General features: G+C 46.2%; 1 protein-coding gene across 1 annotated transcript in view; it reads left to right on the top strand.

Moving 5' to 3' along the window:
* Nucleotides 1-13,739, top strand: part of PARP2 (poly(ADP-ribose) polymerase 2) — a 163,688-nt gene that overhangs the window by 62,915 nt on the left and 87,034 nt on the right. Inside the window, exon 9 of the mRNA XM_029614939.1 lies at nucleotides 5,527-5,602. Coding sequence (XP_029470799.1) covers nucleotides 5,527-5,602 — 76 coding nt within the window. The remainder of the gene's footprint in view (nucleotides 1-5,526; nucleotides 5,603-13,739) is intronic.

Raw genomic sequence — 13,739 nt, 5'->3', positions numbered from 1 at the left:
AGGCTTGGTGTGAGAATACAGAGTCCATTAGAGGCCTAACTTCTGAATACATCCTTATCCGAGGCTGTCAGACTTAGGATAAGCAATTCCTTTACATTTTGGTAATGCTGATTGCTGTCCAACAAGACTAGTTGGATTTAGGCCTGTTTCATGCATGATCCCTTCAAGACCAAGAGTAGCACTGCAAGGTTCACCTGAGTTGGTTTCCTTTCTGATCCTTGCACAGTTTGGAATTTCAGTTTTAGTATTTAGTGGAGGAAGTGTAATGAATGTTGTGTATCATCTCTACTTTGAGGCATCAGTGCCTATAGATGGATGTGTGTTTCTTTAACATATAGTAACAAAGTAATGACGGCAGAAAAAGACCAAAATGGTCCATCTAGTCTGCCCAGCAAGCTTCCCAAGGTAGTAACTGCAGCTCCGTGCAAGTTACCCCCATGTTTCTCTTAGATTTAGCTTTTTTATTTATTCCCATCCTCTAACCTTTTAGGGATCCACAGGGGCGGATTTTAAAAGGGTTACGCGCGTAACCCCGAAAACCCGCTCCTGCGCGCACCGAGCCTATTTTGCATAGGCCTGGCGATGCGCGCATGTCCCGGGGCTTGAAAAAAAGGGGCAGTCTGGGGGCGGGTCCAGAGGCCTCTCCACTGCCGCTGAGCCCGGGGATCGTGCGCCGGCACTCGGCCGGTGCGTGCAACCTATACCTGCCCGGAGGCAGACGCAACTTATTCAACAAAGGTCAAGGGGGGGGGTTTAGATAGGGCTGGGGGGCGGGTTAGGTAGGGGATGGAAGGGGAAGGTGGGGGGGGGGGGCGGAAGGAAAGTTCCCTCTGAGGCCGCTCCGAAATCGGAGCGGCCTCAGAGGGAACGGGGAAAGCCATTGGGGCTCCTCTAGGGCTCAGCACGCGCAAGGTGCACAAGTGTTCATCCCCTTGCGTGCGCCGACCCCGGATTTTATAACATGCACGTGGCTGCACGCGCATGTTATAAAATTGGGCGTAGATTTGTGCGCACAAATCTATGCCCACGTATACCTACTAAAATCTGGCCCACAGTATTTATACCATGCCCCTTTGAAATCCTTCACAGTTTTAGTCTTCACCACTTCCTCCGGAAGGGCATTCCAGGCATCCACCACCCTCTCAGTGAAGAAATATTTCCTGACATTGGTTCTAAGTCTTCCTCCCTGGAGTTTCAAATCGTGACCCCTAGTTCTACTAAATTGTTTCCAATGGAAAAGGTTTGTTGACGACCATGGATCATTAAAACCTTTCAAGTATCTGAAAGTCTGTATCATATCTCCCCTGCTCCTCCTCTCCTTCAGGGTATACATATTCAGGTTCTTCAGCTTCTCCTCATAAGTCATTCGATGGAGACTACCCACTATTTTAGTTGCCCTTCTCTGAACCGCCTCCATCCTGTCTCTGTCTCCTTTGAGATACGGCTCCAGAACTGAACACAGTACTCCAGGTGAGGCCTCACAAAGGACCTGTACAAAGGGGATTATCACTTCCCTTTTCTTACTAGATATTACTTTCTCTATGCAGCCCAGCATTCTTCTGGCTTTGGCTATAGTGGTGTCACACTGCTTCGTCGACTTCAGGTCATTAGACACTATCACCCCAAGGTCTCTCTCCTGCTCTGTGCACATCAGCCCTTCACCCCCCAGCACATATAGTTTTTTTGGATACCATGCCCCAGATGCATGACTCTGCATTTCTTGGCATTGAATCCCAGCTGCCATATGTTCGCCCACTCTTCCAGCGTCCTTAAATCCCATCTCATTCTCTGTACTCCTTCCAGTGTATCCACTCTGTTGTAGATCTTAGTATCATCTGCAAATAGACAAACGTTATCTTCTAAACCCTTCTGCAATGTCGCTCACGAAGATGTTCAACAGAACCGGTCCCAACACCGATCCCTGTGGCACTCCACTTAACACCATTCTCTCTTCAGAGTAGGTTCAATTTACCATCACCCGTTGTCTTCTATCTGTCAACCAGTTTGTAATCCACGCCAACACCTTGGAGCTGACTCCCAAGCTTCTCATTTTGTTGATGAGTCTTCTGTGTGGGACCGTATCAAAAGCTTTACTAAAATCCAAGTAAATTACATCGAGGCATCTTCCCTGATTCAGTTCTCTAGTCACCCCATCAAAGAAATCAATTAGATTCGTCTGACAGGACCTTCCTCTGGTGAATCCATGCTGCTTCTGATCAAGCAACCCACCGGATTGTAGATAGTTCACTATCCTTTCTTTCAGCAGAGTCTCCATTAATTTTCCCACCACTGAGGTGATGCTAACCAGCCTGTAGTTTCCAGCCACTTCTCTACTCCCCCTCTTGTAAAGCGAGACCACCACCGCTCTTCTCCAGTCACTAGGCACTACACCCTTTTCCAAAGATCTATTGAACAGGTCACACAGTGGACCCGTCAACACATCTCTGAGTTCCCTCAGTATTCTGGGGTGAACCTCATCAGGCCCCATGGCTTTGTCCAGTTTCAGTTTTCTTAGCTCTTCCCATACATTCTCTTCTGTAAATGGAGTTTTGTCTACTCCACCCCCTTCTACAGTCTTGATAACAAGTGACAGTCCTTCTCCAGGGTCGTCTTTTGTGAACACTGAACAGAAGTATTTAATATTTCTGCTAATTCATCATCTGTTTCCACCCACTGATCCTTATCCCCTTTCAGTTTCACTATACCACTATGTTCCTTTCTCTGATATATCATGTATGTATCTCTGATACATACATGCCATGAAAAAGCAAGGAGCTAGGAGCAGCATCAAATGCCCCTATATTATTATTGTTTTAAAAAAAAAAAGGGCAGAGTTCCTATTTTAGCTGGCCAAAATTTAGCCAGCTATGTTAAATTGATTTTCAGCTGAATCTAGCCTGCTTGATCTTCAGCTGAAATTCCTCCTAAATGTAGCCAGATAAAACTTAGCTGGCTAGATTTAGGTATCTCAACATGGCCACCTAAACTTAGCTGGCCAATGCTGAAAATTAGTGCTAGTCAGCCCTCACCTGCCCCAATTAAATTTAAAGTGTGGGCTGCTGACAACCCCCCACCCCCCAATACTCTCAATCCTCCCGCTTGCCTGAATTTCAAAGTTCTGTGTAGGGGTGGGAGGAAGAACAATATTCCTGCCACTATCTAGCCTCCCTTCTGCCTGCTTAAGAAAATACCCTTTCACTGATTCTCCCTCTCAGAAAGCCCCCTAAAACCTCCCCAAGCCAAGCTGGGAGAAGTACACAAGTTTACCTTCTTCAGGTTTGACGTCCATTGTTGTTTCCCCAGCATCATTGTCTGAGCAATGCTCAGTGCCAAGCCAGGAGGCGGAAAGCCTTTATATTCCTCCCAGCTTGGCCTGGGGAGATTTTAGGGCCCTTTTTTAGGGGAAGGGAGGGGGCATTGCAGGGAGAACTTTGACTATCAGGCAGGTGGGAAAGAGATAACAGGTGCATGGAGGGGGCAGATGCTAGCTTCCCATTTTATCTCTCCTCTACTGTAATTCAGAAGGGAGGGAAGATCTGGCTACCAGATTTAGGCCTATTTTGGTGGCTCCTAGATTAAATAAACACAAAAGGAATCTGCCAACTTACATCCAAAAAGTCACCACTCACATTCATAGTTTCCCATGTCAATTTTATTTATTTATTGTTTTTTGTATTTTTTTATTATTATTATTAATAACTGCATCAGCAATCCTGACAACGTACCTTATTTACAACCAAGGACATACAAACAGATTAAATTCAACAAAACCGCAGATGATTGAGTAGTCCAGATGGCCTTGGTTATAATAAGGCACATTGTCAGGCTTGCTGATGCAGTTATTAATAATAATAAAAACACAAAAAACAAATAAATAAAATTGACATGTGAAACTATGAATGTGAGTGGTGACTTTTTTGATGTAAATTGACAGATTCCTTTCGTGTTTATTTTATTATATTTGTGCGGGATCAATTTAGCTGGCTACATTCTGGGTGGACCTGGGGCTTGGGTTTAGGTTGGGGAGAGAAAGTTAGACAATTAGCACTTGTTTTCAGGACTAGCCTCCTAACTTGGCTGGCTTAATTTAGGAGCCTACAAAAAAACAAAAAAGGGCCAAATTGATCCCGCACAAATATAATAAAATAAACACGAAAGGAATCTGTCAATTTACATCCAAAAAGTCACCACTCACATTCATAGTTTCTCAACCCTAACTTAGTTGGCTAGATCCCTTTGAAAATTCACATCAGTGGGATTAGTTGAAGATTTCATCTGCTGTAGGTAAGGATGCTGTGGGATACACTGTTTGTTTGTTGCAAAGGTAATTCTTCAAAGCCATTTACCCAGATAAATACAGACTGTCTGAAAAATCAGCCACTTCTTCAAGAGGTAACAGTGCACATGGGGATCCACAACGTGTGTACTTTTACCTGGGCTAAGGTAGGGGGAGTGGGGTGTTAGGTCAGGGAGGAAAACTATGCACAAAGATTAGATTTTCAGATCTATGCACATTGTTTCAAGGGATAAAGTAACTGCAGAAAAATTAGGAGAAAATCTCTATGGGTAGTTTTTCTGGGGACAGTTTTCAAAGGGAAAGTATGCCTGTACTTTCCATTTGAAAACTGGTGCAAAACATGGGGATAAAATATTGCAGAAGTGGCATAGACAGAACTCAATTTTATTTTATTTGGGGAGGTAGAAGATTTAAATGGGTGAGAACAGTGGTCAGCCCCTGCCCCCCATATCCCTGCCTCTTACCCCATCCACTGCGGGTCATCTTGGGAGCAGGAGAAATCCCCAGTTCCTCCTGCCCCACCGGAGCTGTTTCTCAGAATAGTGCCGGCCAACTTGCAGCCGGCACCATTTTCACATTTTTGTTGGCCAGCGCCATTTTCTTGTAAGTAAAAATTTGAAAATGGCAGTAGCTGCAGGTCAACTAACACTATTTTGAACTCTGGAAGGGCAGAAGCAACTGTCCCTTGAAAGCCCACAGCAGATTGGGTAAGAAGAGGGCAGGTATCTAAAAGAGCCCAAAAGGTTTGAGCCAAAAGTGAGAGGGTGCAGGCCCCTGAGGGCCACCCATGGCTAAGCCACTGCTACTGACTTTTCAGCAATGTAAGCAGATTTTAAAATTACCCCTTCTGTTGCATTTAATTGTATTGCATTTTATTGGTTTTTCTGGCTTTTCCCTTATTTTATTATGTGATTTTATTTTATGTTCTGATCGGGGTACACCTAGCTAGTCAGGTTTTCAAGATATCCATGACGAATATGCATAAGATAAATTTGCGTACACTGCTTCCATTGTATGCATATCTATCTCATGCATATTCGTCGTGGATATCCTGAAAACCTGACTGGGTTGAGAAACACTGGTCTAGTTGTTCTGTCTCGTCTAAATTGTATTTTACTGTTATTGTGCATTGTTCCTCGCTTTGAGCATATCTGTGGACAGGTGAGATATAAATTGAAATAAATAAGTAAATATTGCCATGTGTGCATTTCTGATATTTTTCTTATCAGTGGGAAAAGTTGGTCAGAGCTCCCTTGTGACCTGTGGAGATGATCTGAAGAAAGCTAAAGAAATATTTCAGAAAAAGTAAGACTGTCCTGTAAAATAGCTTTAAGCAATCTATATAAATAAAATGTTAAGTAGTTTGTACAAAATCGCTAATCTCTGAAACCACTGAACTGATTGCTTTCAAATTTGGACACAACCTTCATTTCGCATACGGGAAGGTTCTTCTGTACTTACATTACAGATATGTCACACCTGTGACAGGTAAAATAGGTTTAAAGATTTTTTCGAGAAAACAGCGATATCTGCTGGACGTAAGCGCCATCTATTACACCTTATACTAACACACGCTACACTAATCATTTCGCCAGTCCAGGTCCACGTTTCACTTCCATTTTAACACATTCGCACACTTTTTTCGCCGGAAGATAACTATTTCCTTTACAGATAAAATATACCCACCACCCTCCTCACACCCCCCACACACATGCCAAATTGATTTACTTCCCACAGCCTCCCAGCACACACAAAACCACCCCCCACACACATGCCAAATTTATTTACTTCCCAGGCCCTCACAACACACACAAAACCTGACAGAAGTCCGGGAGGCTCCAGCGGGGGGCAAAGGACCGGTCCGGGACACATCTCCTGCACTACAGCTGTCGGCTGCCAGCAATCAACATGGTGCCGACGGCCCTTTCCCTTACTATGCCACTCGGGGACACCAATGGCGGCAGTAGCCCATGTGACATAGTAAGGGCGAGGGCCCGTCGGCGCCATTTTCAGGACTGGCAGCCGGCGGCCCTTTGCCCTTACTATGTCAGAGGACCTACCGCTGCCATTGCTCCACCCCACTGACATAGTAAGGGCAAAGGGCCATCTGAACCCGTTTCAGTGCTCGCAGCCGACGGACCAACGCCAATACATCGCTCCCGGACCGCTCCTGAACGCCCGCTCCACCGACTGACATTTTTATCAGGTCTCGGGGGGTCTGGAGGGTGGGGGGTGGTAATGAATTTATTGCAAACATCTTGGGGAGGGGTCACAAGGGGGGGGCAGGTTCATTCATTCGGCAACTCTGGTGGGGGGGGCAGGGGGGTGGGTTACTGTTTTTCGCAGGGCTGGGGGAGGGGGCAGGAGAGTGTGGGGTGGTTAGTTTAAGAGAACGTTTCTCATAGGGTTGTATTTTGGGGGAAGGGGGAGGTTCACACACAAATACATATACTAAACGTGCACGATCTCGGGAACGCACCAAAATAGCCCTCCCCAGACCACAAAACAAATTTGGGAGTGCAAAATTGGTTAGGCACTCTCCTGTTTGGCAACATAACGCGCACAGATGCCCAGGGACAGACCACATGTAGCACCAACAATTTTAATTTCCCAATTCTTGGGGGGGCAGGAGGGTGGAGGGTTATTTGATTTAAAAGGTTGGGATTGGGTTTGTTTTTTGGGGGGTGGGGGGTTCCCACAGAAATAGAAAGACAAAAGTTTTCTGATCTGAAGGGTAGGCAGTAGGCAGGGGGAGGTGACAGTGAGGGGAGGGAGAATGAGGGGAGAGAGTTGGAGTGGGGACAGGGGAGGGAAGGGGGGGTGAGTGACCAAGGGGGAGGAGGATGAGTGACTGAGGTAAATGAGCAAGGGGAAGGGGGAGGGAGGGAAAAGAACCTGACTCTGCCACTGCAACTCGTGGCCGGGTACCGCTAGTATACAATAAATCTATCTCAATCTACCTACCCTTCCTTGTCTGGATAGCCCCCACCAAACTCTCTACTGTGCTTTTATTACTCCTTTGTATCTGGCCTCTTATCTCGCTGACCCTCCCACCAAGCCTGGCTACCCCTTCTCATGCCTACCTGTCCTCTTTTAATGATCCCCCCTCAACTTCCAGCTCTGCTTTCTTGCTGTCCTTTCCTATTCTACCTCTAGATGCTTCTCTAATCACTGGACGAAAGAAGGGGAAGGAGAGGATATGATAGAAATATTTTAAATATCTGACAGACTTCAGTGAAATACAGTACAGGAAAGTGATATTTTCCATAGCAAATTCAGTGATGGATGTCATAATATGAAGTTGCAGAGAGGAAAATTCAGAGGGAACGCAAAAAAATAATACTAGTTTACTGAGAAGGTAGGAGATGTCTGAGTAATCTATCAGCAGGACTAGTAGCAAGCAAAACCATGACAGAATTGGAACATGCTTGGGACAGAGAGTGCTGTGGTAAGGGCAAATGAGATTTAAATTGGTAGAAGAGACAAAGGAAGGTGCTTGAGTGTTTTGTTTTGGTTTTTTTTAACCATATGAAACTTTAGAGGGCCAAAGGTAAAAATATAAGCCATTGTGCTGAGTGGCAATATGGCTGGGTTAGATTTCCAAGAGAGCTGGGATAACCTGCACAAAGAAGCCATGGTAACAACCCTAATAGCCACAAGTATGAGGCAGTCAGGTGCTTAGGCAACAATCGTACTAGTTTTGGTAGATGTTTGATTTATTGCAGAGGTTGGTAGTAAGACATGAGGGTAGTCCTCGGTGTTGGATTGAATATAGAATTTGTAAGAACCAAAAAGGAAGATGATAATCCATGGACTTACCAGTGGAGGCAGTACAATCCAACACTATAATTAGTATTGCTAGGCTTGTAATGATCTCTGATTGTATGCTGTCATTCTATCATGTTGCACCCTGCCTTAGGTGAATTTCTTATTAAAAACGGCTGGTAATAAATCCAAAGAATGAACAAATAAATGTCAGAACGTGCTCTTATCCTATCACATTTGCATGTTTCTTACTGCTCCCACTTTCTCAGACTATGGGTGTGAGAAGGGAGGCGACAATGGGTCTGAATGTTTAGTCACTGTTTTCTTCATGTAAGTAACATGACTCCTAATTTGCACCGTAGACCTTCCTCCATTCACTCAATTTAATCTTTTTCCAACCCTTCCTGCCATATACAGCCTTATTCCAATTAATCTTAACTCGATGCAAAAAACTCCACTGTGTTGATGCTATATTTTCCTCTTCACAGTCTCTCATTTCTCAGTTCTGTCATTGTTACAGTTCATTAGCTCTTCTCTTCCCTGTGAATACAAATTCTTATCCTCTCTAACTTGTCCTGTCCTCAGTTTCTCATAACCTTCACTCCACCTTCCCTTATCAGGTGCAGTATGCTTTTGTAGTGCAATAACAATTTATTTTCTGTTTGTAGTCATTTGTACTTTTGCTATTTTAGTTTGCATGAGTTTTTGACAATTGCAGAAAAGTCACCAAGGATTATTACATCTCCAGTGTTACAGAATGTGGTTACCGTTTATGCTTTTTCCGTTTTCCAGTGCAACACCATTGTTTGGTTTTCCATTTGGACCATCTCGGATGCCCCAACTGTGTCTTGAAGGGGAGTCATTCCTTTGCCAAAGAGCGTTTAGAGCTTGTTCGTCCCGAAAAGCATAGCACATTGTTCTCTTCCCCCTGTCCTTCTCATCTCTAAAGATTGAGAGGTAGGGTTCTATCCTATATTTACAATACTATTCATGACGTCGTACCGGGAGACATTCACGCCACCCTACATGTTTTCAAAGGAGGGAAGTGGATGAATATTCTGAAGCTGATGGTGTTCTATCCTCTGGCCTTTTGGCTGCCCAAAGGTCTTCACAAATTTGTCGGCAGTGGTAGCAGCACATTTAGGCCAGTGGGGAATATGTATGTATGTTTAAAATCCTTGTAAGCCATCACGATCTCTTGAAGTGTGCAGTCAGTAAATAGTTTATTTAAAATTATCATGCCTAATCGAAAGGCCAGGGCCTAAATATGAAAAGTCCTTAAATCTTATCATTTCGGGCTGTAGATAGATTCAGTGAAGAAAGGTACATTCTTCCTGTCAGATCTGATCAAAGATATTTCTTTCGAGCTATATGGCAGCAGCAGGGCATGTAGTCCCCTTATGCCCCTATACATGAGAGCTCTCCATTGGGGCCTCAGCTCTCACTGGATTCAGTCATGTTACATATTATGTTGTTTCTTCGATGAAGAATATGTACCTTCATTCATGACTAAATCTGTTGGACTATGAAATGTTCCCCTCTACAGGGTCTTATTTATCTAGCATCACTGGTTCCTTCCATCCAGGGATCATAACTATTACGGAACACGGTGGGGTTTTGTTTTGTTTTTTTAAAGATATACCTTTTGGAGCAGTGAGCCAAGCCAGTTTGTGCCTCAGGTGGGTTCAAAAATTGCTCAGCACCCTGGACCTCCCGTCTGCAGAGGCGGAACAGGCAGAATGGCTGGAAGCTGCGGTAGCTGATGCCCTCTACGATCTCCTCAGGGTGCAGGCCAGAGCCATGGTCTCAGCGGTGTCAGCCAGACGTCTCCTCTGGCTGAGGAATTGGGCTGCAGACTCCTCTTCTAAATCTCAGTTGGGCACTCTCCCCTTCAAGGGTAAGTTGCTTTTTGGCAAGGACCTGGAACAGCTTATCAAATCCTTAGGTGACAACAAGGTTCATAAGCTGCCTGAGGACCGCCCCAAACAGTCCAGGACATTTTTTCCGTCGCGCGCTCGCTTCAGGGGGCAGCGCAGGTACAGTAAGCCGCAAGGATTCTTTCAACGAAACACCTCCACTAGATCTCAAGCACGGTCTCATTCCTTTCGGGGCCGACGACCCTTCCGGGACGGTACCCACCAAGGCCCCGCTGCAAAGTCCTCGCAATGAGATACGGCCGGCCCATTCCTCCGTTCTAGACTTAGGTGGTCGGCTGTCCCTATTTCTCGAGGAATGGGTCAAAATTACTTCGGATCAGTGGGTCCACGAGGTGATCGAAAGAGGTTACATTTTAGAATTTGCTCGGGATCTCCCGGACCTCTACTTAATCTCTCCCTGCGGAAGCGGCCAGCAGTCTGCCAGAGTCTCGACAGGCTTCAAGCACTCAGAGCCATAGTCCCGGTCCCCCCACAGAATCAGGGGTCCAGCCAGGTATTCCATCTACTTCATCGCCCCAAAAAGGATGGCTCCTTTCATCCAATCCTGGATCTCAAGAGTCAACAGGGCGCTCAGTGTCCCCCACTTTAGCATGGAGACCCTGAGGGCGGTCATAGCGGCGGTTCACACAGGCGAATTCCTCGCCTCTCTCGATCTGAGGGAGGCCTACCTTCACATCCTGATCCGCCAGGAACACCAAAAGTTTCTTTGTTTCAACATTCTGGGATGACACTATCAGTTTCGGGCGCTCCCGTTCGGTCTTGCCATTGCTCCCCGCACATTTACCAAGGTCATGGTGGTAGTGGCGGCCTTCCTCCGGCGAGAGGGAGTCCTAGTCCACCCATACCTGGACGACTGGCTCATTCGGATGAAGTCAAAGGACCTGTGCGTGACAGCGATCAACCGGGTCTTGTCGGTCCTCACCTCCCTCGGGTGGATAGTCAATTTTTCCAAGAGCAACCTCAAGCCCTCTCAGGTGCTCGAATTCTTAGGAGCGTGCTTCAAAACCTGCGTGGGCAAAGTGTTGTTACCCGAGGCTCGTGCGCTCAAGTTCAACATCTGTTATCCCTCTCGGTCCCCACGGCCTGGGATTATCTCCAGGTTCTGGGTTCTATGACTTCAACTATAGATTTAGTTCCTTGGGCTTTTGCGCATAGGTGTCCTTTACAGAAAGCTCTGCTGTCCAGCTGGAAGCCAGTCTTGGAGGAGTTTTGAACACCCCTGCCGCTCTCCGATGTTACCATCGCCGACATGCAGTGGTGGCTCTCTCTCGCTCACCTATTGAAGGGGATGCCCCTGAAAACACTTCAGTGGATTATTGTAATGATGGATTCCAGCCTCTCCGGCTGGGGAGCGGTGTGTCAGACTCAGTCTACGCAGGGATGCTGGTCCCCAGTTCAGTCCCACTGGCACATCAATCGCCTGGAGGCCCGAGCGGTCCATCTGGCACTCAAGGCCTTTCTGCCCCTTATCTGTCGCAAGGCGGTGCGAGTTCTCTCCGACAATGCCACCACGGTAGCCCATATCAATCGACAGGGGGACACCAAAAGCCATCCGGTGGTCCTGGAAGCCAGCAAGCTGCTTGCCTGGGCGAAGCGTCACCTGGATCAGCTGGCAGCCTCCCACATTGCGGGGAAGGAGAATGTTCAAGTCGACTTCCTCAGTCATCAACGTCTAGACCCTGGAGCATGGGAGTTGTCCGGAGCGATGGATCTGATTGTGCACAGGTGGGGGGTCTCCCACTTAGACCTGATGGCTACTCTGAGCAATGCAAAGGCTCCCAGATTCTTCAGCAACAGAAGGGAGCACTGCTCGGGAAGGGGTGGATGCCCTGGTTCTTCCCTGGCCTCACAATGTTCTCCTCTACATGTTCCCCCCCTTGGCCTCTAGTTGGAAAGGTACTCAGAAGGATAGAACTCCACAAGGGGCCAATCATTCTCATAGCACCAGAGTGGCCTCGGAGGCCATGGTACGTGGATCTGGTGAACCTCTCGATGGACGGTCCTCTTCGCTTCAGTCACCTCCCAGACCTGCTCCATCAGGGTCCAGTATTTTTCGATCAGGCGGATCGCTTTCATTTAGCTGCCTGGCTTTTGAGCGGCGGAGACTGAGGAAGAAAGGGTATAAGGAAGAAGTTATATCCACTCTGTTGCGGGCCCGTAAGCCTTCTACCTCTCTCGCTTACGTTCGGGTATGGAGAATGTTTGAGAATGTGTGTGCCAAGTCCGGAATGCTGGCACGCAAGGCTCCGCTATCCCAAGTCCTCTCCTTCCTACAGAATGGCCTCTCCAAAGGTTTGTCTTTCAACTCTTTGCGGGTACAGGTTTTGGTTCTTGGTTCCCTCTTAGGAAGTATCGATGGTTACGCTCTGGCAGCCCATTCGCCTGTCTGTGCTACTTGTCCTTCGTGGAGCCTTAATTTGGTGCTTCAAGTTCTTTGCGAGGTACCCTTCGAACCCCTTCGGCGAGCCACACTTAAGGACCTAACCCTTAAGGCAGTGTTTCTAGTTTTTATTTGCTCCGCCAGGAGAGTGTCCGAGCTCCAAGCTTTGTCTTTTAGGGAACCTTTTCTTCGCGTTTCCAATTCAGGTGTCTCCCTTAAAACGGTACCATCATTCTTACCAAAGGTCATGTCTTCCTTTCATGTAAATCAGTCGGTGGAACTCCCTGCTTTTTCTTCAGAAGATGTTGCGAGCACGCCTGGCGGTGACCTACAGCGCCTTGATGTAAAGCGAGTACTACTGCAATATTTACAGGTTACAAACGAGTTTCGAGTCTCTGATCATCTCTTTGTCTTATGGAGTGGCTCAAATAAGGGAAACAAGGCTTCTAAGGCTACAATTGCTTGCTGGCTAAAGGAGGCGATTGCGTCGACGTATATTTGTTGGGGCCGGATGGTTCTGGAGGGCTTAAAGGCTCATTCTGTGTGTTCACAGGCTACTTCTTGGGCGGAGAGCCAATCGGTCTCTCCGCAAGAAATCTGCAGAGCAGCTACTTGGAAGTCTCTGCATACTTTTGCTTGTCATTATTGCCTCGATGTACAGGCACCAGTGTTTGGCTCCTTCGCAAAACACTTCGCAAGTGCTTCGAGCGGGACTGTCTCGGTCCCACCCTACTTAGGGAAGCTTTGGTACATTCCACTGTCTGGACTGATCACATAGTTGCTTATGTGATCCTTTTATACACATTTTGTTTGAACAAAATTGGGAACTCAAGAAAATATATGTAAGGTAAGACAGCTTCTTATACTAACATTGTTTTTTATCAGAAATTTAGTGTTAACCGTGAGGTTTTTATAAGAGTTATTAGATCAATATGTTTTTATATGTCACCTTAATTCCAATATTTTTACAAATAGATGTTGTTATATTATTAATTTAATTATTTATTATTATGTGATGTTATTTTTTATTATTGTCTTCATTTTACTTTCAATTATTTATTTATGTTTTTGCCCCTGAGGCAGCCGTTTTGAGACGGCGAAACTCGGCCAGAGTCGGGCTACCCTTGTGTCTCCACTTCAATAAAGATATTGAAAAAGACCATAGGCATCTATCCTTTTGTTCATCCTGATCTGGATATGTACAGGGAAAGGAAAATTGGTTCTTACCTGCTAATTTTCATTCCTGTAGTACCACGGATAAGTCCAGATTCCCTCCCGTTCTACATTTTTCAGACCACTCGAAGTTCTTTTTTCCTTCACAGATATGGAGAATGCCTTCGTCCTTGCAGATCTATTACAT

The sequence above is a fragment of the Rhinatrema bivittatum genome, chromosome 8 (assembly GCF_901001135.1).
Source record: "Rhinatrema bivittatum chromosome 8, aRhiBiv1.1, whole genome shotgun sequence".
NCBI lineage: Eukaryota > Metazoa > Chordata > Amphibia > Gymnophiona > Rhinatrematidae > Rhinatrema > Rhinatrema bivittatum.
The sequence above is the reverse complement of the archived record's forward strand: the minus strand, read 5'-3'. Positions and strand labels throughout refer to the sequence as shown.